The sequence below is a fragment of the Thermobia domestica genome, chromosome 10, assembly GCF_964235325.1.
Source record: "Thermobia domestica chromosome 10, izTheDome1.hap1.1, whole genome shotgun sequence".
NCBI lineage: Eukaryota > Metazoa > Arthropoda > Insecta > Zygentoma > Lepismatidae > Thermobia > Thermobia domestica.
The window spans coordinates 203355952-203380217 of record NC_137463.1 but is presented as its reverse complement, the minus strand read 5'-3'; the positions used below and the strand labels follow the sequence as shown (position 1 = coordinate 203380217).

At 36.9% G+C, this 24266-nt stretch overlaps 1 protein-coding gene across 2 annotated transcripts in view; it reads right to left on the bottom strand.

Annotated features, from left to right (window-relative positions):
- Positions 1 to 24266, bottom strand: part of qin (tudor domain-containing protein qin) — a 613696-nt gene that overhangs the window by 57683 nt on the left and 531747 nt on the right. For both annotated transcript variants that reach the window (XM_081728961.1, XM_081728962.1), the window contains 4 exons: positions 23719 to 23931; positions 17469 to 17611; positions 9584 to 9701; positions 4489 to 4765 (listed from right to left, as the gene is read on the bottom strand). In XM_081728961.1, the coding sequence (XP_081585087.1) occupies positions 4489 to 4765; positions 9584 to 9701; positions 17469 to 17611; positions 23719 to 23931 (751 nt within the window). The remainder of the gene's footprint in view (positions 1 to 4488; positions 4766 to 9583; positions 9702 to 17468; positions 17612 to 23718; positions 23932 to 24266) is intronic.

The following is a 24266-nucleotide window of genomic DNA, read 5'->3' as shown; positions in this document are numbered from 1 at the left end:
TCAACGTCAAACGGTGCGCACGCGTCAGTCTCTCTATCAATCGATGGCGCCACCATACCCGCAGTTACGTGGTGCCATCTTACATGTAAGGCAAAGTTAGACGCACTGACCAGATTTCATTTGAATGTTCCTCATACTTGTCTTGGAGAGTAGATCACGGATTCATGGTTGGTTTTCCTATAGGTATCTGTCTCCCTCTACTCATGTGGGAAAATCAAGCAAAAAAAGGAAATATTAATTTGTTATAATTTCGTTGTTTCTTAACCAAACTGGATGATATACATGACAATTTATTACTCTTTTAAAAGGTACAAAACGTTGTTTTCAATTATTTGTCGTTTACTTGTTATTTAAAATATATATATATATATATATATATATAAAGAAAACGCATTATAAAAAGTGCAAAATTTGAAATAAAATCATTTCTCACATTATTATTTGTATTGATAAGTAATAACTCTTGTCAATTTTTAAAAATTTATTATTTTCTACTTCGTTTGGTGTTTGTTGCATTAAGATTGGTCAATTAATTTGGGAGATATAGGCTTTTAAAGACAGCGCCGTGCATTCGCAAAGGCGGCCATTTTTGATAGCCGCCATATTGGTTTTGATATAACGAAAAAAAAAATGACAACCGTATCAGAATTTTAAAGCATCACCGAAAGGACGAAAATCAAGGCTTAGTTCAATTTTAACAAGAAATACACACGGATGTGTAACTTCAGACATAGCGCACCCCACTAATACATTCATAGAACACATGCATAATAGTCCGAAAGTGAATGGCACTGTTATGCGATGTGATGGGAAATAGAATTGTTGGGCCGTTTATCTTCCAAGAAAAGACTGTCACTGGTAACAGTTAATTGGATTTGTTGGAAAACTTTGACGTGCTACAGATAACAGACAACAGCAGCCAACAGTCATCTTTCAACAGGATGATGTCCCACCCCACTGGAGCTATGTAGTGCGACAGATTTTAGATGACATTCCCACGTCGCTGAATTGGCCGCGGTCCAATTCCTTGGCCTCCACGTTCCTCCGATATTACCCCAGTAGATTCCTTCTTGTGGGATACATCAAAGACAGGGTATATACTACAAGAGTAAACGATTTACTGGACTTGAAACAGCGCATACGAGCTGTCATAAACTCTGTTACAGGAGACATGCTCCGCAACACACGGCGTGAAATCGAGTATCGGTTTGACATTCTTCGCGCCACCCGAAGTGCCCATGTATAAGTGTGCTGAACTGAAATTTGTGTGTTTTTTATGACAACTTGATGAGTTGCATTACTATTTTCATGTATAGTAAGTATAGCACATACATTTTTCTCTCTCCTATTTTGTTCTAAAATGTTGGAAGCATCTCAATGTGGACACCATATTATATATACAGTGTGTTTGAAAAAGAGCTCTCTAGTTTTAATATGTCCTAGAATCTGTACAAAGTGACATACACTATTCTAGTTTGTGGCGTTTGATTCATCAACTCTCCAAGTTTGGCTCTCCTGCAGTTGGTAGGTCTGCTTGACCTTGAGAAGGCACCAGTGCTGTTTTTTTTCCTCTGTTTCCTCAGTTCAGCCCAGGCAGGTGTGCAGTGCAAATTAACTCAGCAACAATGTGTACTCCGCAACAGAAAGCGCAGTGTGTTATTTGGCTTGTGAAAACTGAGTCAGTTATAATAGTGCAACGTAATTTTAGACATCAGTATGGTGGTGAACCACCTACAGTAAAAACTATCCGTCATTGGCTAAAGTCTTTCAAGGAAACCGGTAGTATTTTAAAAGCAAAATCACCAGGTAGACCGAGAACTTTTGAAGATGTTGTTGAACAGAGCTGTGTTTCTTGTGTTCGGAGCCCGAAGTAGTAATTGGCCAGACGTAATTTACAATTAGGAGTGCCTAAAGGTATTGTGTATGATGTGCGTAAAAGACTTAAGTTGCACCCTACAAATTGCAACTGTTACATGGAATTAAACCTACTGATAAAATCGAAAGGTATGAGTTTGCTGCTGACTTTCTGCACAGAATTGATGATTATGTCAATTAAAAAAAAAAAAAAAATCTCTTTTCTGATGAGGCTACATTTCATGTCTGTGGAACAGTTAATCGTCATAACTGCAGAATTTGGGGGAAGAGCATCCACATGAAGTTATTCAGCATCAACGTGACTCTCCCAAACTTAATGTCCGGTGCGGTTTGATGGAAGATCGTGCGATTCGTCCTTTCATTTTTGTAGAAAAAACAATAAACGGGGACGTTTACTATGACATGCTGACAGAGTACGTCTTTCCCCAAATAGACGATATTGAGGCGGGAAAGGGGCTTGTGTTTTTCCAACAAGATGGCGCTTCACCTCATTACAGTAACTATGTACGTGCGGCTCTTGACACTCGTTTTCCAGGAAGGAGGATAGGCAGGGCTGGCCCAATACCTTGGCCACCACGAAGCCCAGACTTAACCCCACTGGACTTTTTCTTTTGGGACTACATAAAAAATGTTGTGTACAGTGAAAAGATCAGAGACACCAATCATTTACGGGAAAGAATCGTCGCGGCGGTTGGGACAGTTACACGTGAAATGTTGGTAAATACGTGGCGAGAAGTGGAATATCGTCTCGAAGTGTGCAGGACCAAAAATGGATCCCACGTTGAAGTCTACCAACATTAAACAAAACTTGAAGGAATTCTCTTTCATGATATGTACTCATTGGTGTAAGTTCCATTCATTTCCCAATTAAATTTATACTTAAAACTAGGGAGTTTTTTTCAAACACCCTGTATATTATATATATATATATATATATATATATATATATATATATATTTTTGACGGTTACTAGTATTTTCTAGGCCTACTGTATTCCTTATATCAGACTGCCTTTTGATATAGTCCTTAGTTTTTCTTCTTCTTATTATTATTACTGTGAACGCACAGTGATATCCTTTTAATACTGGTATAAAGTACTCACAATTATAACAGTAATACAATCTTTAAAAAATGTTAACACTTTAAAGCTCTCTTTTCATTCAATTTATCATTAAACTGGGTATATGCATTAATTGCAAATTTGAAAAAAAAAAAAAAAGATCGACCTTTATTTATAGAATTTTTTCAGTGCATCAATTTTTATGAACGAATACGACATGCAAATAGTTGAATTTGGCATTTCAGCGGAAAGCATAATGACTTTGAAAAACCGTGTTCGCAGAACAAAACGAAAAGGGCTTCACCCTATTTCTAAAACTGAAAATTCTATTTACCATTGTTTACAAATGCTTTTCCATTCCGTTTTGCGGTTTTTATTCCTCAATGGTATGTCCAATTGGGACATGCGATCCCTTATGACACTCAGCATGCGCTCTCTAATCACCATATCCAATTTGGTTAAGAATGGTTCAGGCATCTCGAAGGAGTATCCGGATAAACGAACGGCCCAAGTCGAGAAAAGACGAGCTTCGCTCCAATAAACAATCGAAACGCTATTAGTATATTTGTGTCTTTATTGCCAAAGCTCCAGACACAGCTGGTGTGAACCCATTTCATATTGCAAAAGTTCTAGATATCTGAGAAAATGAAAAAACTCAAATCGTTTACCGCTCGGTTCACATTAGAGACCTGCACGGGCCGGGCTTGGGCGGGCCGACTCTGCTATTTCTTTGAGCCGGGCTGGGCTTGGGCGGGCCGACACTGTTATTTCTTTGGGCCGGGCCGGGCTTGGGCTGGCCGACACTGATTTCTCTTCAGGTCGGGCCGGGCTGGGGCCGATCAATTGCAATTCTTTAATAATTATTGACTTTCGTTAAACGATAATTGGAATAAAGTCAAACGTTGAAGAAATGTGTCCGTGAAAATGTTACAAAGAATGCAATAGCTATTTACAGTTTGTGTTGCTTAGCGGCTCCACTTTCACTGTAGAGGATTGCAGGCATTATGCGATAAATTGAGCTCTGACCTTGACCTTCACTGAACTCAAAATATAATAAGAAGGGGTGGGAATGTTTTGCCTGTGGCTAAACAATATTGCCATCTTCACTTTATGCTAAAAATCAATTAAGTTAGATTTTTGTTACAGGGAATGGAGTTTTTGTTCTCTCGATGATAGGCAAAGTTCTAGGAGACAATGATACCATTCGGGAGGCAAGCGTCAGGTTGTGAACCAAAGTTTAGAAAATGTTTCTGAGGGTTAGGTCAAATTTAGTATTAAATTTTGAGAAAGATTGGGGCTCGCTAATTTTTTTTTAAAAAAAATTATAGGGCCGGGGTCGGGCCAAAAACTTTTAAAATTTATCGGGCCCGGGCCGAAAATCTCCAAAACTTTTCGGGCCAGGGCTGGGCCGGGCCTAGGTACGTTCGGGCTGGATTGGGCTCGGGCCGAAACATTCGGCCCGTGCAGGTCTCTAGTTCACATATACACAAACCACAAAATATTTTAATTTATCTTTAAAAGCAATAATAATAATAAGAATGCATTATTCTTACCTGTTTCCATATCATGAAGATAAATTACCGCATTATCATCGACATAAGTTGGTATGGCTCTAAAGTTTGTTTTAGTTAGAGGTTTCGCTGGAACCCAATCAGCTTCCAATAAGGCTCCAGCCACACTCGACGAACATTCACTATCATTGCCTGCAATTTCGCTGTCCATATCATCCTCTTTCTCAGAAGTGTCTTCTAGCAGAACTTCATCAAATTCTTCTTCTTCCTCTTCTTCTGATACCATTTCAGCCCAACTCTTCTTCTTCGCTGGTGCCCCCTATACATTCAAAAACACCAGAATTTATATGCATTTGCGAAGATCTCGTTTGTTTATGTGAATGCAGACAGCTATCCATGTGCAACTTTATAATATGCAAAAGTGACCAAATACGTAACTACGGACAAGACAAGGGCGTCTATGATAGGTCAAATGTCTCGACGCATAAGAAATACAAGTAGGATATATACAGCTGTATCTGAGAAAACTTAGGATATTGGACCATATGGTAAGAAAGAATATGGGAAGATAATAAACATGATTAAACTGGATTGGTGCAACGTAAAATCCAATTCACAGCGCAGGTACGCCGGAATCATCTTATTATGACGTCACAGCGTTATCGTTCACCTGATCCAGGCAGTATTAAGTGATTCGTGGTGACGTGTGAAATGACACGTGTAGAATTGTAAAACAGTGTGATTGAAAGGAGCAATGAATCTGTTAAATTTTACTTTAAACTTGGAAAAATAGCTACGGAGACATGAGAATGTTGCGAGTAACATTCGGTGATGCATCAGTGAGTCGCGCAACAACCTTTGAGTGATTTGCACGGTTCCAAGCTGGAAGTATATTAGTGGAGATCGATTCCCGGCCGTGAATCCGAATAAGGAGAAAATTGCCCGGTCAGAGCACACATGGGACCCAATCGTTGAGTGGTTGTTGTATTGTAGAAATTGGCTGTGAGATTGTAAAGGAGATAAAATTTCCATCGGCTCATATTATCAAATCTTACGCTAAGACCTTGGGATGCTGGATGCTTCGGCTGAATTAATGCCGAGGATTCTCACGCAGGACCAGGACACTTCTAATACAAACAGCACGGAACTTGAGGAAATAGTCACCAACGACCCGACATTCCTAGTCAGTATCATCACAGACGATGAATCCTGGGTTTACGAGTATGACCCCGAAACCAAGGTAATGTCGTCCAACTGGAAATTAGCTGGATCCCGGGAGACTTTGCTAATGATTGTATTACACATACATCATGATTTCTTCCACGTGGCCAAACTGACAATAAGGAGGACTTGACAGCTATGTTACAGCAATTATGTGATTTTCTTTCGTCGTAAACGGCCTGAAATGGGAATCTGGGCAATGGTGTCTGCATCATGACAATGCTCCGTGGTACATTTCAGGAATGATGTCCAACTTCTTGCCCAAACCTTAACCCTTACAAGTCCAATCTACCTTCGTTTTCCTCACACAGAAATCCACCTTAAAAGAGAAACGATTTGACATCATCCTGGAGGTCCAGGACAATGCGAGAAGTGAACTTCGGCGCATAAAAAAAAAAAAAGAAAAAAAAAGCGCATTAAAAAAAAGTGTTTCCAGTGGTGGCGATAATACTCAAATCGGTGGATAGATGCAACAGAGAAGTACTATGAAGGGTACCAGCAAAAAAAAATTTTTTTTTTCCTGCATCAGTCTGGGAAATAAATGAACTGGTCTTGTAGACGCTGATATTTCTTAAACTATGGAGTTTGCTTATTATCTTGGTTGCATTCTCTTAAGAATCATGATCGGAAGTTTCTTCCTTGGATTTATACATAACATTTCAATACATGAATCTTCAAGACACTTTTGATCATGATTGTACTAACACGTATCTGCACGTGTTTGTACGTGTCTGAATGATCTAAATTATGTTATAATACACATAATAATAATACTTGGTATAATAAATGGTAGTACCGGTGGCCTGTCTCGCGGTTTATAATTTGATTAACTTAAGCCTATGCATGTAATAAATATCAACTTATATCTAACATACAAGTTACCCAATTACGTGTAAAGGAGATCGGGGATGTTAATAGTACTAGAGTAGTTCACTAATCACAAACATTCCTGGTCTATCAGTTTATTCTGACATATAGACTAATAAGACAAGAGTAGGCTAGATTGGTTCTTACAACAAATTTAGAATATCGACAATGATGCGAGACATGAGAGTGCATGAGAACTGAACCAATCAGCTCAGGAGATTACATGAACACATACAGAAAGTTACATAAATCAATTAGAAATCAAAGTTACTAGTTAATTTCTGTCATTCTCAATGAATTTTATATTGATTTAAGTGAACTAATAATAACCATAAGTAAACCAAGAATTAACTTGTAACAACATATGTAAATATAAATAAACATAAGCATGAATATGAATCCTGGCACAAAGGCCTAAGGTGCGTGAGGAATACAAATCGGACCAATGCTACTATTGGTAATCATTTTATGCTTGGTAGAAAACAATAAAGAATGATTCCAACTTACACGATTGTATCCATAGAGAAATCCAATAGTAATCCCACAAGACAAATAAATGACTCGCGACTTAACGGACTCGGTTAACGCGACTAGCAAGGTCTCGTCATTTAAAGGCAACTCATCCTCTGGTAGAATTTACCAGAGCTTATATACACATTTGCTTTTCACTTTACATCTTTCTGTTCTGTATTTCTGGACCATCCTAACCACAAAAGGTTGTTTTCTGTGACGTCAATACGGAAGTTCTTGTTACTATCGTCACAAATATTTTGACAAAGGTATACATTTCTGTTACACAAATGGGTTCTGTTTTCCCTTTCACTTCAAATGTTTGTTTCTGAAAGTGGTTTGTATCCTTGTTGTATCCGTGACACTTTCAAGACTCTTTAATATAAATTGTTTAATAAGACACTAAACAATTTCGGTCTAGTCTATATTTACGTAACAGTACTTATATATGACGTATGTTTTATTTCTCTCTCACCCATAACTACTGCTATTTATCGGAATGCTTCTCGGAATACTTTCTCACACTATAAGAGAATTTGATTAAGATCATTTTACAGAGCAACATTTATTTAACCCTTAACGCACCAAGCATAAATCGTCAACGTTGTTTGCCAAGCTGGGGTCTTCTAGGGACCCCAAATATTATTTTAATTTCCCAACTTATTTTTTTTTTTTTTTTGCACTTTTTTAACGAACGTATCGTTGATTTAATTATGCAGCAGATATCCCAAAAAGATGCAGGGCACATATAAAAATCGGGAATAAATTGATTCTTATAGTTGCAGCAATATCACCAAATATCACCCTCTGGGGTCCCTAGAGGACCCTGCTTGGTGTGTTAAGGGTTAAGAGTATAAACGAAGTATACTGAAATCCCAGATGTGTTTTCCCACACTTAGCAAGGAAATCAATACACAAAATGTGAGAACAAGTGATAAATTTATACCGCTCATGCAAAAAATGAAGTATATGGTGCGTTCCCAAAAATTTCTCGTTCATTTTCTTTTTTAATTTCTTTATTTCGTTAATTAGAAAACTAATTAATTCGGGGTTATTTTTGAGGCAAAAGAATGACATATTATGCAATTACAAATGATACACTGATTTATGAAATTCTCCAGAAAAAGGCCAACATATTAATTATTCATTCAAAATACCTATCTTATACCACTTTCTCCTGAACAATATATTTTCATAGGGGTGCATTTATTTATGGATTCATTTTAATATGATATTCTGCCTCAATTGATTTGATGTTTGGTAAAGGACCTTCCGGATGCAATGATGTGAACAGACTTTGAGGGAGATGGCTGCAATTTAGCTCAAATGCAGAAGAGACTACGTAGATTCTATATTCCAAAAGCGAATTGTCCTAAAATGAATGGAACGTAGTAAAAAACATTAACATTAACCCCTTGCGCATAAATGATGAGTCTAGCTCGTCATGGCCTCCCGGTGCCAAGCCATACAATAACGAGATACACTCGTCATAAAATTTAAACTACTGTAGCACCACGTACGGTTATTATATTGATGTTTTGAAAGTTATATAATGATAAACTATCTACAATTCACTTTTATAACTTATACTTCAATCAGAATTCAGAAAATAAATCGTAGTGGAAGGGGTAATGTCAATGGAAAATCAAGGAAAAGCAAATAATTCTTCCACTTATTTCAAAACAAAAAGAGGAAGATGGCTGAAATTCAGAATAGACTATGTAGATTCTATATTCCAAAAGCAGATTGTTCTAAAATGGATGGAACACGGTCAAAAAGCACGAAACATCAACACTAATGTCAATGGAAAATCAATAAAAAAAATGAAGTCGTCCATATATATATATCTCAAAAACTATAATAAAGATATGGCTAATTCAAAGCTTACTGCAAAGATATAATGAAGAGCTTAAAAACGATGTACAGCGCGTAAGGTAAAAATGGTTAAAACATTGTCAAAAGTCGAGTTGTTTGAGTAAATCAATAATAAAGATAAAGTACATGCATCTCCTGCAAATTACCCAGGGCGCCCCACGCGGAATCTCCAGACTCGATTTAGCCCGCAATGTGACCTGATCACGTGACAGCCTAGTCCTTACGGCAAACCGGATAGGCTCTTTTTCCGACTTCCTCCCTTCCCGCTGGTCTAGTAACTAGTGTGTGCGCCTTTTTTGTACGTGTCCCCAGGTTCAATTTTCGGCGGGAAAGCACTGAACAGAGTTTGGTAGTTCGGATTTTACAATAGGCTGCAGGTCTCCGTCTCTTATAGTCTCGGTGCTGAAAAGGGACACTAAATTTCGACACACGACCAAAGAATACTCAACGCAACAAAAATACTATTCTCAAGTTGTTTTACGTCTAGCTAATTATAAAACTGAACATAAAAGATTACTGGGTAATATCTACTTCTAGTAACTCTTATATCGGCTCTTACTAACAATTAAATCAAGCCTCGTCTCATATCGATTTTAGTTCACCGGAAATATTTTACTATTATTCTTAAGGTAACAACATTACCAATACTCTAATAACTTGGTACCTCTTTCTTTGACTCAAGCATCTTCCATTCGAATTCCGTGTGATCAATTTTTCTTCCTTGTGATCTTTCACTTAATTCACGAAGAACATCTTCTTTCGGGGTAGTAGGTTGTTCCTCCCTGAAATAAACAAATAATAATAATAATAATAATAATAATAATAATAATGGAAAATTTGAAAATGAATTAACTTTTTACACTATTTTATGTACACTCGTATTCAAAATTATTGTCGCATATCTATAACTGTCTTCTTGTAAGAATATAATTTGGTAATGATTTTGCAGGGTACTTTTAATTCTGATACTGTGTGTATAATCGGGAAATGTATATGTGGTAAATTTCATAGCAAAAGAATTATAAATACGAAAATTATAATGAGTAAAATAAAATGTTGCTAAATGGGCTTGAAAATTTTATTTTCGTTTAATTGTTCTTATTTACTGCTCTTTTGACATGAAATTTGCCACATACATGTCTTTGCCCATTATACACACACTTAACATTATAAGAGGAACCGGGCGAATTCGTTATCAAATTATATTCCGAGAATAACATATTTATAGACATGCGACAACAATTTTGGACATGAGTGTACATCGCCAATTACATAATAATTACAGTAAATTCCTTTGTTATTTAGTAAAATCTCACGCTTTTTTTATCAAATAATTTGCGTTTTAATCAAGACGTTTACGAGTATGTTGCTCACACACAAAGTATGCATAAATTGCTGTTTATACAAATTTCCTCATTGAGAAGGAATGACGAGAGGCGTAAGAACGATTAAAATTACAGCGCGATGGTGCATATATGGGCCAAACAGCACCCTTAGTTTAGTGATTGGAACTGTAAAATGAGAGACAGGTTTACGTAGCATTCAGATAGTAAAGTGTGGGCAAGCGCCACTATGTCTCGTCACATCAAAAGGTGTAATATAAACAGACGAATGCGTTCGAACAGGGCCGCATAGTCAATTACGAGAACGGATTCTCGTACTGCGAGAATGGTGCGCGTACAAAACATGTTGCTGTAAAGCGTGTGTGGAAGCAATAAGTAGAAACGAACTGTATGCAGCGACGATCTGGCGGTGGAATGCGTAATACGACCTCACCAAGTAAGACAAAATATCTTATCCCCATGGCAGACCGTACACCGTCCAAAGTGTGAGCTCGACGCTAGAACACGTTAACGATCTGTATTTGTCTATGACAATAGTTCCACGGTGTCTACAGATTGCTGGACTGGCGGCGGGTATGCGTTTGCGTCAATTTCCATTGACCGAGAATTACGAGCGCCTCAACCTACAATGGGCGCATGGACCTCGTTACTGGCGTGTTGAGTAACAGACTTCTCGATCGAGATCCGCTTCAACCTGTCTTTCAGTGATGGCAAGTGCTGTCAAGGTGAGCGTAATCTAAGTAAGTGCAATATAGAGCGCCACAGAAGCCGATTGGCAGACGTAATTGTGTAAGGAACTATTGAGTACAATATACGACCACAACTGCTACACATTTAGGGCAATCTCACTTGTAACAGCAACATTAAGATACTTCTAGATGCCGAAGTTAAACCCTTCCTTCGACAACTCTAGACGCCACATTCCAGCAGGAAAACGTCCAGCCACATGTATTGAGGCGGTGGATACGGCTTCTCTGGCATACACGGTCGCCTAATATGATAACCTACAAACATATGTGGGAAATGGTTGATTGCGGAATTGTTCGTTACGCCCTCCGGGAAAAGAGTGAATTTCTTAAGTCTAATAGACTGACATACAAGCAGCGTGGCTGACACTAATGTCACGACATATAGAAGTAGTGATTCCAGCTTGTGGACACTTCACACCATACTGATTTATCAAGATTAGATGTCTTATACACTTTTGAAAATGTAATAATTTCTGTATAGTCATAAAACGAATGAACGAATCTATAATGTAATTTTATTTCCGTGCTATTAACGAGCGTTTTTTAGTTGTTTTTTTTTTTTTTTTTTCTAGAACTAGCACTACTGCCTTTCTTAGTGTGGCTGGGACTGGTAGCCATGTTTTCGCACGTGTTTCCTTTATTGAGTAAAGTTGTGCCAAGTAGTACAGGTGTTTCGATGAATCGCAAATTAACAAAGGAACAACGTGTTTTCATGCTACAAGTTTGGTGGAAACCCAACAAAAACACAAATATGTGACAGCAGACTTCAGAAGATTTCCAGGTGCGGAACCACCACCACTTCAAGCCATGAGAAACCTGAACTAACGATTCGAGACTATAAGCTTTGTTTAAGATCTACCGCGAAGCGCGGCCACGAAGTGAACGGAATGAAGGAAACACTGAAATTATTGCTCAGAGTTGTGTATCTAGCCCGAAGAAGTCTACCAGAAAGCAAGTATGTGATTTGAGAATGAGACGTACCTCTTTAAGGAACATGTAAAGGATTTAAAGATAAAATCTTACCGGCCAAAGCTTCTGCATGTGTTGCACGAATGTGTCCTAAACCGACGTGTTGAGTTCTGTAAGTGGTCCTCATTCTGGACGAAACTGACAGGGACTTCTGGAAGCGAATTTTGTGGATACATGAGGTCTCATTCAAGATGAACGGTCCCGTCAACAAACACATGAAATTATGACAGAACAGTTAAACGTTCCTGGTATCACTGTTTCGGATGGTATTTGGAGTGGTGGTGTCCTAGGACCATTTTTTTTTTTTTTATTATTTTTTTTTTTTTTTTATTTAACAAATTGTTACCAGTGACACATATCTTCAGATGTTGCAGGATGTCATCATTCCAGAACTTGAAACTAACTCTCGTTACGAAAACGTTCAATTCACGTGGCAACACAATGCAGCACCGCCTCACTTTGGTATTGTTGTGAAGGATTTCTTAGATCAACATTTCGATGAATGACTTGGTCGCCATGGTACGACAGATTCGTCATCCCCGTTCATGTGATCTCATACCATGGGACTTTCCATGTGTGTAAAAGATGAGTTGTCTCCCGGGTAACCGCAGGATTTGAATCGCTTGAAACAGCTAACAGATCCATCATTCCAAAGATTAGATAGCAATCTGCGGTTGTGTTACGATATTTGCAAGTCAGCGCTAAAGAGATGCACCTTGTGTACTGAACATAGTGGGAGACAGTTTGAACAGTATTTGTAAGTACAATAATAAGCATTGTCAAATAACCTAGCTTCTTTTATTTCTTCACACACACTGGGAAAAACGACTTTGTGCCTAACTTCTTTATATATAATATATATATTTGTAAACTTTATGTAAAATTTACATCTGGCTCAAATAAAAAAATATAACTGTCTGAATTAAATGGATAGGATTGTTTCAAACTATAGTTCAAAAACTTAATCTATCAAACTTCCAGCTGTCGGTTTTCAATCAGCCTAATGTCTCAAACTAATATTTCCAGAATCTTGTGGAATGAAGACAAAACATATTGAAGAGAATGGCATTCAAATTATTAACCCATAGGAAAATTTTAGTGCAACTAGTTACTCTCTACAGAATGTCTAAAGAAATGACATTTCTGAATATACGACAGATAGTATTCGAAACATCTGAGAAAGTAGTGTGCAAAGGCATCTAGGAGCTGTCGTAGACGTTGAGAGACAGAGCTAAGCTAAGACAGCTGACACTATAGACAAATGGCTAGATTCTGAAGTTTCTGCTGTCGAAGTAGAGGTTGATCAAGCGTATGCATGAATGATACTATGCTCAAGCCAGAGCGGCCCATTTATATGAAATGATATAATGTGTTCTACGTGCCTTTCATATTTTCATGTCTGAGAAATTCACGTGTTTGTTTGGTGGAACGAAGTAAATTTTGGGATTGCCTAAATAATCTATATTAGACTTTAGAACAACCCTATTTATTCCATTCAACTTAGACGCTTAGTGTATTTTACTCGAGCCACACTTAAAACACTCATGTAAATTTTACAAAATACAAAATGAACATTAACAAACTGCAATAACTTCGGGGCTCTAATTATAATTTTTGTATGTACTGCCCCTGTATATAGAGTTCTAATTAAAAAGTGTTCAGGAAAAACTCTTTTAAGACGAAAAAATAATCTTACGAAAGTAGGAAATTTCACGCCTTCTTCGATCACTTACATTTAGCCTTCAAGTTTGGCTAAATGTAAATGTGTACGCGGCTTGCAATAGATTACACCGCTTTTAGTAGTCGGAGCCGGAAACTATTGTAAACAGTTTGTTTACAGTGTTTTGAAAGCAACTGGTCAATTGTTCTTCAGGATAAGTCACCGCGTTGTAAAGTGATAGGGATCACGAAACTCGAGAAACGAAAAGTGATCTTGTACGAGTATCAGAAATCTGTTGTAGTCTAGTTCCAAGTTACCCAAACCAGTGTGCAGTGTAATCAAGTGTTTTAAGAAGACTAAGTGTGGAAAGTGCACAGCCGATCTTTCAAAAGAATCAAAAACCATGGACAGAGCTGCAGATGAAGATCTTAATGCAAGTTACGTCAACTCTGGTGTTTCCGTGCGTGTTGTTGCGAAAAGATATTGTGCCAACTATATGATCATGCTGAATATCCTTTTAAGGGGCAGCTAGAAGTCCTATTGTGAAAATAAACATATATGCCATAAAGCAAAATATGATAACCAAAAACCAAGCAAGACTGCTATGCGAACGTGTGTTGACGAAATCTGGAGGCTGTATTATGATTGATACATTTACATCAAAATGGATTACAAACAACTTCCTGGCTAACAATTTTATCTTGCGACTTGCCCATCGCTTTTGCTGACAAATTCGCAAAGAAACTCATGATTTGGCAAGAGATCTGCAACTATGGGCTCAAAGCCGTTTTCATCACATCGTCCACCATGACACCACTAATCTACACGGACGAACGTTTGAACAAGAGGATTTTGGCATTCATACGCCAGCACGAGTCCAAAATTGTATTTTGGCCCGATCTGGCTAGCTGTCTCTACTTTAAACCAGTACAGGAGTAATATGCCTCTAATCAGGTCGAGTTTGTACCCAAGGAGATAAACCTATCTAATTATCCTGAGTTTCGGCCTATCGAACAATACTGGACTATAGTGAAGCGGAAACTTCACGAAAGCGGCGAAGAAGTAAGCAATCTCCAGCAAATGCGTTTAAAGTGGAATATGTACGCCGTTACAGTGTCAACATCAACTATAATGGGATCAGTCAAGCAGAAGGTTTATCCATTCATTCGCAATGGCAAAGTATAATATTTGTCTTTATCTAACCTGTAAGAAGAATATAAAACCCTTCTATTTCAGCCATCGATCGTCTTTGTACCTTATTTCATCCCTGTGTTCAAGGCTTTACAATGCGTGCGGATGCTGTTAGTCAGGCTTTACAGGATAAAATTTAAAATTTGCTGTCGAATCTTTATTTCTGTGATCTTTAACATCAGATTTTTAACGCCACAATACAATTTCACAGAAGCTAAAATTGATCACTAGAGACAGGATGTTTAGGCATTAAAAACCTGGAAAATAGGGACTTAAAAAAAAAAAAAAAAAAACTCAAAATAATGAAGATATACGCAATACAATTAAAAAATAGATTCAAGTCATAGATAATATTCAAAGAATACAGGAACATACCTGTTTCTTAATATCTTCCTTTACTGTATACATAAAAACGAAGCTTTATATGAATTTCATATATAATACACGGTCGGATTCAGGATTTTCTGACGGGGTGCACCAATAACTACCACTACACGTGAATTAAATTTGAAATTTTTAATGCCTTCAGGCATCTGTGGTGTGAATGAGAAATATTACTTTGTTCCGTGCATCCTTTTTCATCAACCTTCAGAAAACAGATTTAAACTATTGCTTTTGCAAAACTCAGCTTTCTTTTAAGCCTCAAACGGAAACATGACGAAGGAAAGTTATGGAAAGTGTTGCTATTTTCACTGACAGGTTCTCATTTTAGATAGTGTGTGCAAGGGGGTGTAAGTGCTCCGGTGCATACACCTAATATGTATATGTGTTAAAATGAAGGCTTATTTTGAAGAAAATGCATAGAATAGGCAACATTAGGCACTAAAGCAATTATTTAGGCACTAAGGAGCGAAACAGGTAAATTAGGCAAAATAAAATTACCTTAAATCGAAACTATAACTCCCCATATAAACTTTAAAACGTAATTTTTGATCAAATCTTTAATTTTAAAGAATAGGCATTTTGCCTAACATCCAGTCTCTACTGATCACATAATAGCACAACTTTTATTTTTGTATATTGTATTTGTAAGAAATTATCCATTTTTCTTGTTAATTTTTTAATAATTTATATTTTCTTTATCCAATTCTTTTAATATATATCAACTTTTCCTTTTTAACCTCTGAATACTTACCGACCAACTCTCAACTATCAATCTGATAAAACTATCGAGTGATCTTGTATGGCACAACTTTACATGTTTCCCAGCTACTATTCTTTTCTGTAAGATTTGTGTAATAGTGTTCCGTCTCATGTCTGGTAAATACTACTTTATACTCGCTTTGCGATTCCTTTATTTTTACTTTGTTAGTATTAACGACAGAAAACTTTTACTTATTTATTTTTTATTTTTTTTTTAAATATTTAGGATCACATTAGATTTCTATTCTTTGGCAAGTGACAGGTAAGATATTTCAAACATATACAACTACTGCTCGAAAAATTCATTCGCCGAGTTGGATTACACTGGAATTCCGGAAACATCTCCCCTAAAATCGTTTCTAAATGTCTTTTTCAACATGTCAAGACATCACAAAACAAAAGTACTTCCTCGAACACGAAAACGATCAATTTATTCTATTTCATAACAAGTATTAGATGACAGAAAGAATTTAAACGAAAATACCTATTACTCGATTTAACAACCTGAGCCATCTCCTTCGCTACTCGTCAGCTCTCTAGAGAGTAGACTGTAACCACCCTGAGACTCAAAAATGAAGACATTTGTGGATCATTCAAATTACCCATATTTTAAAGTTAAATTAACATACATAGAGGTAAATTACCACCCAGTCAAAGTTTATTATATTATCAAAGATTTCTGCATAAAACAATCACTTTATGACTGTCTAAATAATTTTTTTTTTTTTCACACTAACAATGCACTATATACATAATGAAATAAAATATTTGCATTCCCGTTGAGTAGATTTCCTCTTCCTAATATATTTCGCTTATCCTTCTTACTGTGGGCATCACAAGAGGAACGGAATTCCTTTGGATGAACTTGAGTTCCTACTCCTCTTGCTTGTTATTTTATTTTATTATTTAAAATGTTTATACATGTTGTTACTTATATTAGACCTAAACTTGTGTGAAGTACACATTTGTTCTTAAAACATGGAAAAAATATTACAAACAGCCACTACGAACACTGGCCTAGAGGTACATTATCCAAAGTGTTAGTAAGTAATATTATTTTCAGTGTTTTAACAACGAATTAATACTGTATACAACTTTAGATCCAATATAAATAAAAATAATAAATAAATAAATAAATAAATAAATAAATAACACGCAGCAGCGGTAAAAAGTTTTATTTTAAGGAATTTCATTTCTTCTATGATGTCCGTAGTAGAAAAATGGTCGAAATATATTAGTAGGATAAGAAACAAGTCTATGCAACAAGGCAACCACAAAAGGTAAAGATTTTATTTCACTATTAAAACATTGCTGAGTAAAAATGAAATTAACAATGTACTAACTTCCCGGCATTACTTTTGAATTTTAGCATACATCATCATGTAAAAGAACAACAACGTAAGTATAACAAGTCGATAATTAAGATAATTACGAAAAAAAGGAAAAAATAACAATTATAATAATGAGCATAAAATACAATATTATCAAACTTACCCTTTAATAGGAATGGCAACCCCTTGTCTTATAAGTCTCTTATTAACAGTTTGCCATTCTACAACAATTGGCTCCAAGGCTCCTCCTTTCGTCACTTCTTCGTACCACAACTCTACAGGCAAAGAATTATTTTCTATCTGACCCTATAAAGAAAACAGAATGAATTTGTTAAATTGAAATGTTTCTAAAAATTATGTTCTATTATAAAATTTTCTAAAATGAATGGGTGCAAAGAGAATCATACATGCTTTTGCAGAATCCAAATCACAAATAGGATGAACATTGATGTTGCAGAGTATGGATTACAATGGTATATTTTATGCCAACGAAATAATAATAATAATAATAATAAAAATATATTTAAGACAATTTCTTTAGTAAGACAGCTTTTAGTGTGATCACTCTGCAAGAAACGACCTACATACCCTCAGATGTGTGTTGTTGTTGCATCCAATGGACTGTCAATTTTATATACACACACAATGAAACCTCCCTTAACGGAAACCTTAATAATGAGGAACTTTTTTGTCCTGGCAAAAATACATGCAATATTGTGGGAGACAACCTTCCTCAAACGGACACACTCACATATGTACCGTGTTATGCAAAAATGAACTAAGCGCCAAACTTTGAAAATCCACGTAAATGCGACGATTGGTGCCTGATAAGCATTAGAACGTTTTGCACAATCGAAAAGAGAGGAAAACCAACACCTTTCCAAAAAAAAAGAAACATAATTTCACTTTTGATTACGGCTACATTAATGCTGGACATCAACCTTTATACGTAAATTTCTTAAAAGTATGAAAGTGGCGCTTAGTTCGTTTTCGCAGGACACGGTACATATGGAGACGGACATACTTGTTTCTTCGAAGAGTTTTAGTAACCTTTACATAACGGACGGGAATTTTTCTCAGTCCATACATATTTAGCACAGAAAATACTTTCTGCAGTTTGAAAATATATTTTTAAATAATCCGTTCAACTGATCAGCATTGAAAGTAAATTTTCACTAGAAACTAGCGTCCGCAGGGTAAACTATTGCAGACAACTATTGAAGACTTTTTTCAAAGGAATTACATAAATCGCCGTAATTGGTTAGTTTTGTCTAGAGCTTCAATATTTAATAATAATGATGCATGGTCTTATTGGGTTAGTGTTTCTTTAAATACAGATAATAAGCAAATTAAAGACTTCTTATAAAGGTATAATTTGTACGCTGGTGGAATTTATAATTGAAGGGGTCAATGGAAGAAGGGTCGGTCCCACAATTTTGTGATTTGGAGAGAATTGCAATTCAAGTGGTTTTGATGTAGAAAAATATCTAAGTAACGTGGGTACTTTCGTTTGTAGGAACAGATACAGAACACTATTGCATATCTCACAATGCATTTAGTCCAATGAGTAACACTAGATGACACTAGCTTACACTTCAGCCATAAAACTCTTCTTTCATGGGGGAGTGGGATTGGCCTTCTTCCACCAAGTTCTTCAATTCACCCTTTGGCTTAAATATACCTGCTTATAGTAGTAAATCTCCTATTGGCAACACCGCTTTTATTCAGTTGATTGTTTTTACTCTCTCTTTTTCGCCCAGCACACAAACCATGCATAAGCTCTGAACACAAACAAACAGAAGTCCAGGGAGTAAAGAGTGCTTCAAGGCACAAGTAGTTTTTTTGCTTTTTTCAGGACGTTTAGATATTTTCTGCCTGAGAACATTACGTAAAGTGCAAAAGTCCGAAGGGAGAAAGGACAGCTTTTGTTGCTTTTTTACACAATCTCAAGACTACTTGACCAATCATCACCAAACTTGGTGAAAACTAGAGGGCCACGTTAGGAGCTGACTTTTTTTTTTCTGGAGCTGATACTTTAAAAAAGCAGAAGTGGCAGAAATTAACCATTTCGGGTTTTAACGTTGATCGCTATAGAGCAAAAATGATAATAGATAGAGAGATATGCTTTCTGTAAATCGTTAACCATCCGAAAAATCATTACATCTCCATCCTTAACTATCTACTAAACCGGAAATGGCAGAAATCCACTATGACTTCTGGTTTAAATATTGATCTACAGGGTGGGTCATAAGTCCCTTGTACCACCCCTTGTAAAATCCGTGTTCGTGGAAAATAGTGAACAACAACCATGTAGCAACATAGTAGGCCGAGGGGGAAGTCGGATTGTGATGGTGACCAAGATGGCGGCCATCTTGAATTCACGTCAAAATTTTTAAATGGAAACATGGACATGCGGCACGTCATTTTAGGCTAGAATTTAAAGACAAACACAATGATGAAATCGGTTTGTTGATATCTTAATGTAAGTTACAGGCATTTCAAATTGCTAATTTTACCGTACAGTTTCTGTTGTTGCAGGTGAATAATTATGCCGCTAACGACAGCAGAGAGGAAGGAGTTGATCAGGGCATGGGGAGAAAGGAGTGCAAGGGCTGTAGCAGCTGAATTCAATGCCAGGCACCCAGATCGACATCCTGTGTCCCATGTTAGTGTCGCCCAACTCTTCCAGAAGTTCATGGATACTGGTTCCATAGCAGATAAACCCAGGTGTGGAAGACCCACGACCGAAATAGATTAATCCACATCAGTAGTAGTGCTGGCATCATTTGCTACATCATCACATCCCAGTACCCGTCGTCTGTCCATGGAATGTGGTGTCAGCCATACATCCATCAGACGTATCTTACAGAAAAGCAAGTGGCGTCCGTACAAATTGCAACTTCAACGTCATCTATCTGAAGATGACCCTGATCGTCGTGTGGAATTTTGCGACTGGGCCCTCGCACAGTTGCAAACGAATCCCACATTCCAGATACAAATTTTATTTTCCCATGAGGCCAATTTTTATGACACTGGGAAGTGAATAAGCAAAACTGTCGCTATTGGTCTCCGGCAAATCCTCAGTGGGTTGATCCTTGCAAAATGGTAGGTACAGGCAAATTAATGGTGTGGTGTGGTCTATGGGGCACCAAATTAATTGGTCCATTCATCATTCCTGGTACCCTCACTGCTGAACGGTATTTGGATATGTTGCGGGATCTCATCCTCCCTTCCATACTGTCCGAGGACTGCACATTTTCACCCTTTTTCCAGTAGGATGGTGCCCCTCCGCATTACGGATAACAGGTCCGTACCTATCTGGATGAACAAATTCCTGGATGTTGGTTTGGACGCCGTGGTCCCATTGAATGGCCAGCACGATCACCAGATTTGACGCGCTTAGATTTTTACCTGTGGGGTCACCTGAAGGCAAAGGTATACGCCGAAAAGATCCGGGATCTTGAACACCTGGAAGAACGCATATTTGCAGCGTGTGCCGATATTTCACCAGAAACTCTTTTGACGGTCATGGACAAATGGGTTGAAAGACTTAACTTGTGCATAACTCGGGATGGGGACCACGTAGAGCACGTGCTCCGCTATGCGTGACAGGTAAAATTAGCAATTTGAAATGCGTGTAACGTTTGAACAAATTAAGATATCAACAAACCGATTTCACCATTGTGTTTGTCTTTAAATTCTAGCCTAAAATGATGTGCCATATGACCATGTTCCCATTTAAAAATCTTGACGTGAATTCAAGATAGCGGCTTTCATCACCAACACAATCCGACTTCCCCCTCGGCCTACTATGTTACTACATGGTTGTTGTTCACTATTTTCCACGAACACGGATTTTACAAGGGGTGGTAAGGGACTTATGGCCCACCTTGTATAATACATGAAGTAAAAACGCAAAGATATAACAAAAAGCCGTTTTATGAAATCGATTTAACGTTCCAAGAATACGTAACATCATTTTTCTTAAGCCCTATTCAAACGGAAAGTGGTACAAAGTAACCACTTGCAGTTTTAACGTTAATTGTTAAAACGTAAAACTGTAACTGAAACGGGAAGTGTTTTTTTGTAATCACAAGCGTCCCACGAATATACTCCATCTTTAATTTCTGTACTAACGCCTAAATTGGTATAAATCTACTAGTATTCCTTCTTTTCTACATTATATATATAAAACTTATTAAGTGTATTGAATAACTGATCAAATCTTTCACATCAGTGAGTATTCTACTAACATGTTACTTAAAAGGTTTCTCATATTTGTAATGTCAGTGACCAATATTCTTGACGAAATTTACACGAAAATACACGTATTTCTTTGTGGAGATTTCGAGTTTACGCTTAGGGTGCGCATGCTTCTACATTCAGCTCCCAGTTGGAAAATCATTGGTAGGTTCGTTGATCTGAAGTTTAGGATTCTTTTTCAGCATACAATTCGTAAAGCCACCACGCTGTACTTCATTAACCAATAATAATAATAATATTTAAAAAATTCCGAACATTACAGTACTGAACTATGGTCTACCGAATGACTTTAAGCTGAGTGATGCGTGGTCAGCACATCGACCCCAACGCGATATTTACTATATTTCAATGCCAACCAAACTGCATTTACTTGAGTAATGAATGAGCAGCAAATTGATCGCAATGCGATTGTTACTAGATTTCTACGCCTAACAAATGAATAATGTCTTGTCAACACATCGATCTAATGCAATTATTACTGAAGTGTCTAGGCCTACCAGATGGCATTTAGTTGAGTGATGTGCTAAAAGAACAGTGTTACTGGATTTCTGGTCCTACCAGGCGCTTATAGCTAAGTGATATGTGGTCAGCACATAGACTCCAGCTCCAACGCGACTGCTACTGAGGTTTCAACATATAACAGACGACTTTTAGTTGAGTGATGTACCGATTACCGACGCGATTGTTACTGGATTACTAGGCATACCACACTGCTTTAAGTTGAGTGATGTGTGGTCAGGACATCGACCCCAACGCAAATGAGTTTCTAAGTCTACCAGACGACCTTGGAAATTAGAAGTCGCCCATTTTTCACTATCACTGTCTGCTTATTGCGCACTGATGTGCTGCTCCTTCGTACGTAGAGCATGGGTTTTGCCCTAACATACTACCACTAACAGATCTGACCGTTACCAGCCCAGATTTCTGACGTTTTTCCAACTCTAGATGTTTGAATCAAATATATATATATATATAAGAGAGAGAGTCAAATATTCCGACTTTCTGGAAAGCAGTTTTCACCCTGTTGGTGAACTTCCACGATTCTTTCAATACATTAGTGGCAACAATGGTTGTTGATATTCTACCACTTCATATGTTTTTTTCGAACTTACAACAATAATGAGACGTTTCATGAATCACATAACACGAATGCTTTTTGGTAAGTTTATTAACTATAGTCTTCACTAAAACAAGAAGTCTAATGGTTCATGAAGCGTCTCATACTAAAATTGTTGCTGTAAGTTCGAAGGAAAAGAAGAAAAGGAAAAGCATCTAAACTGACAGAATACGAACGACCATGATTTTTTTTTTAAAGAAACCTTCTATAATATGTTTCATACGCATCTTACATAGATGTAACGTTTAATGCTTGAACTTCAAACGATATATTGAGGTTTACGATCTCTCTTACTTTCTATGACTATCATAGGCGAAAATAAAAAAGATCTATCTTTACTAACTTCTTTTTCATAGTTTTTAAATAAACGTATGTCCTATGTAAAGTAGGGATGGGCAAAACCGGTTTTTATAAAAACCTGAAACCGGTTTCTAGAAAAACCGAAACCCGAAAAGCCGACATTTCGGTTTTTCCAAAACCGGTTGGTTCGGTTTTCACCGAAACCAGTTTCGGTGAAAACTTTTGGAAGAGAGACAAATCTATTTCTGTGGAAACAGATTCGGTTTCCGGAAAACAACGAAGCACTATTCTGGTTAGAAATAGAACAAATTTTTGAAAAAAATCGAAACCGGATCCGTTGAAAAACCGAATCGGTTTTGGAGAAAACCGATTTTTAAAAATTTCAAAAACTGGTTTCGGTTTTTCTAAAAACCGAAAAACCGGTTTTTGTGCCCACCACTAATGTAAAATACTAAGAAATGCCAGAAAGTAAGAAAATAAATAAGACCATAATGTTAGCTTTGATGTTTCTACTAAGTTGTTCCCTAATATAAGGACATATCTCATCGTTTATCTTTCCTAGAAAGGCTTTCATTTCTGAAGCTGGAATTCGAACATCTTGTCATTAATTTATGAGGGAAAAAGAAAAACTTATGTCAAAGTAATGTCCAAATAGTGACGTTTACCTACTACATCAAACTGGATAGGTTACAAAGAACACACTATGCACGAAAGTTAAGAATTGTAAACTAACCTTTTTGGTTATATACAGAATGTCATAGTGTCCAACAACTTCAGAAAGAATTTCGCAAGCAATTACAGGCCATTCTTCTTTGTCTCCGGCTGCACGAATTCCAGACAGATGACATCTTATAGCTCCATCTCGTACCTTCTGAAATTTCTCATCTAGAATTCGTAAATCCGTCACCGGGATTTTAATGGTTTCCGCGTAATCCAAGAGAAAAACCTGAAATTGAAATATTTTTTAAAAATATCTCAACATGTATATTTATCTCAATATTCTTTCCTATATTATTAATCAAACAAGGATTATCTTTAAAAAAAAAGTTTACAATAAGTAACAAATTACAGATCAAATACAGAGCGTAAGAAAATTTACTTGCGATTCCTGTACAACTTTAGCAATTCAGTATATCACTTGAATCTACATAGAAAATATTCATACATTATGAAATTTAAGTACAGTACACTACACTGAATAGGCTTGTTAAGGTACAAAATAAACAAGCAACAAAGCAATAAACATAGAACTACTTAAAACGATATTTCCTTCAATCAAAG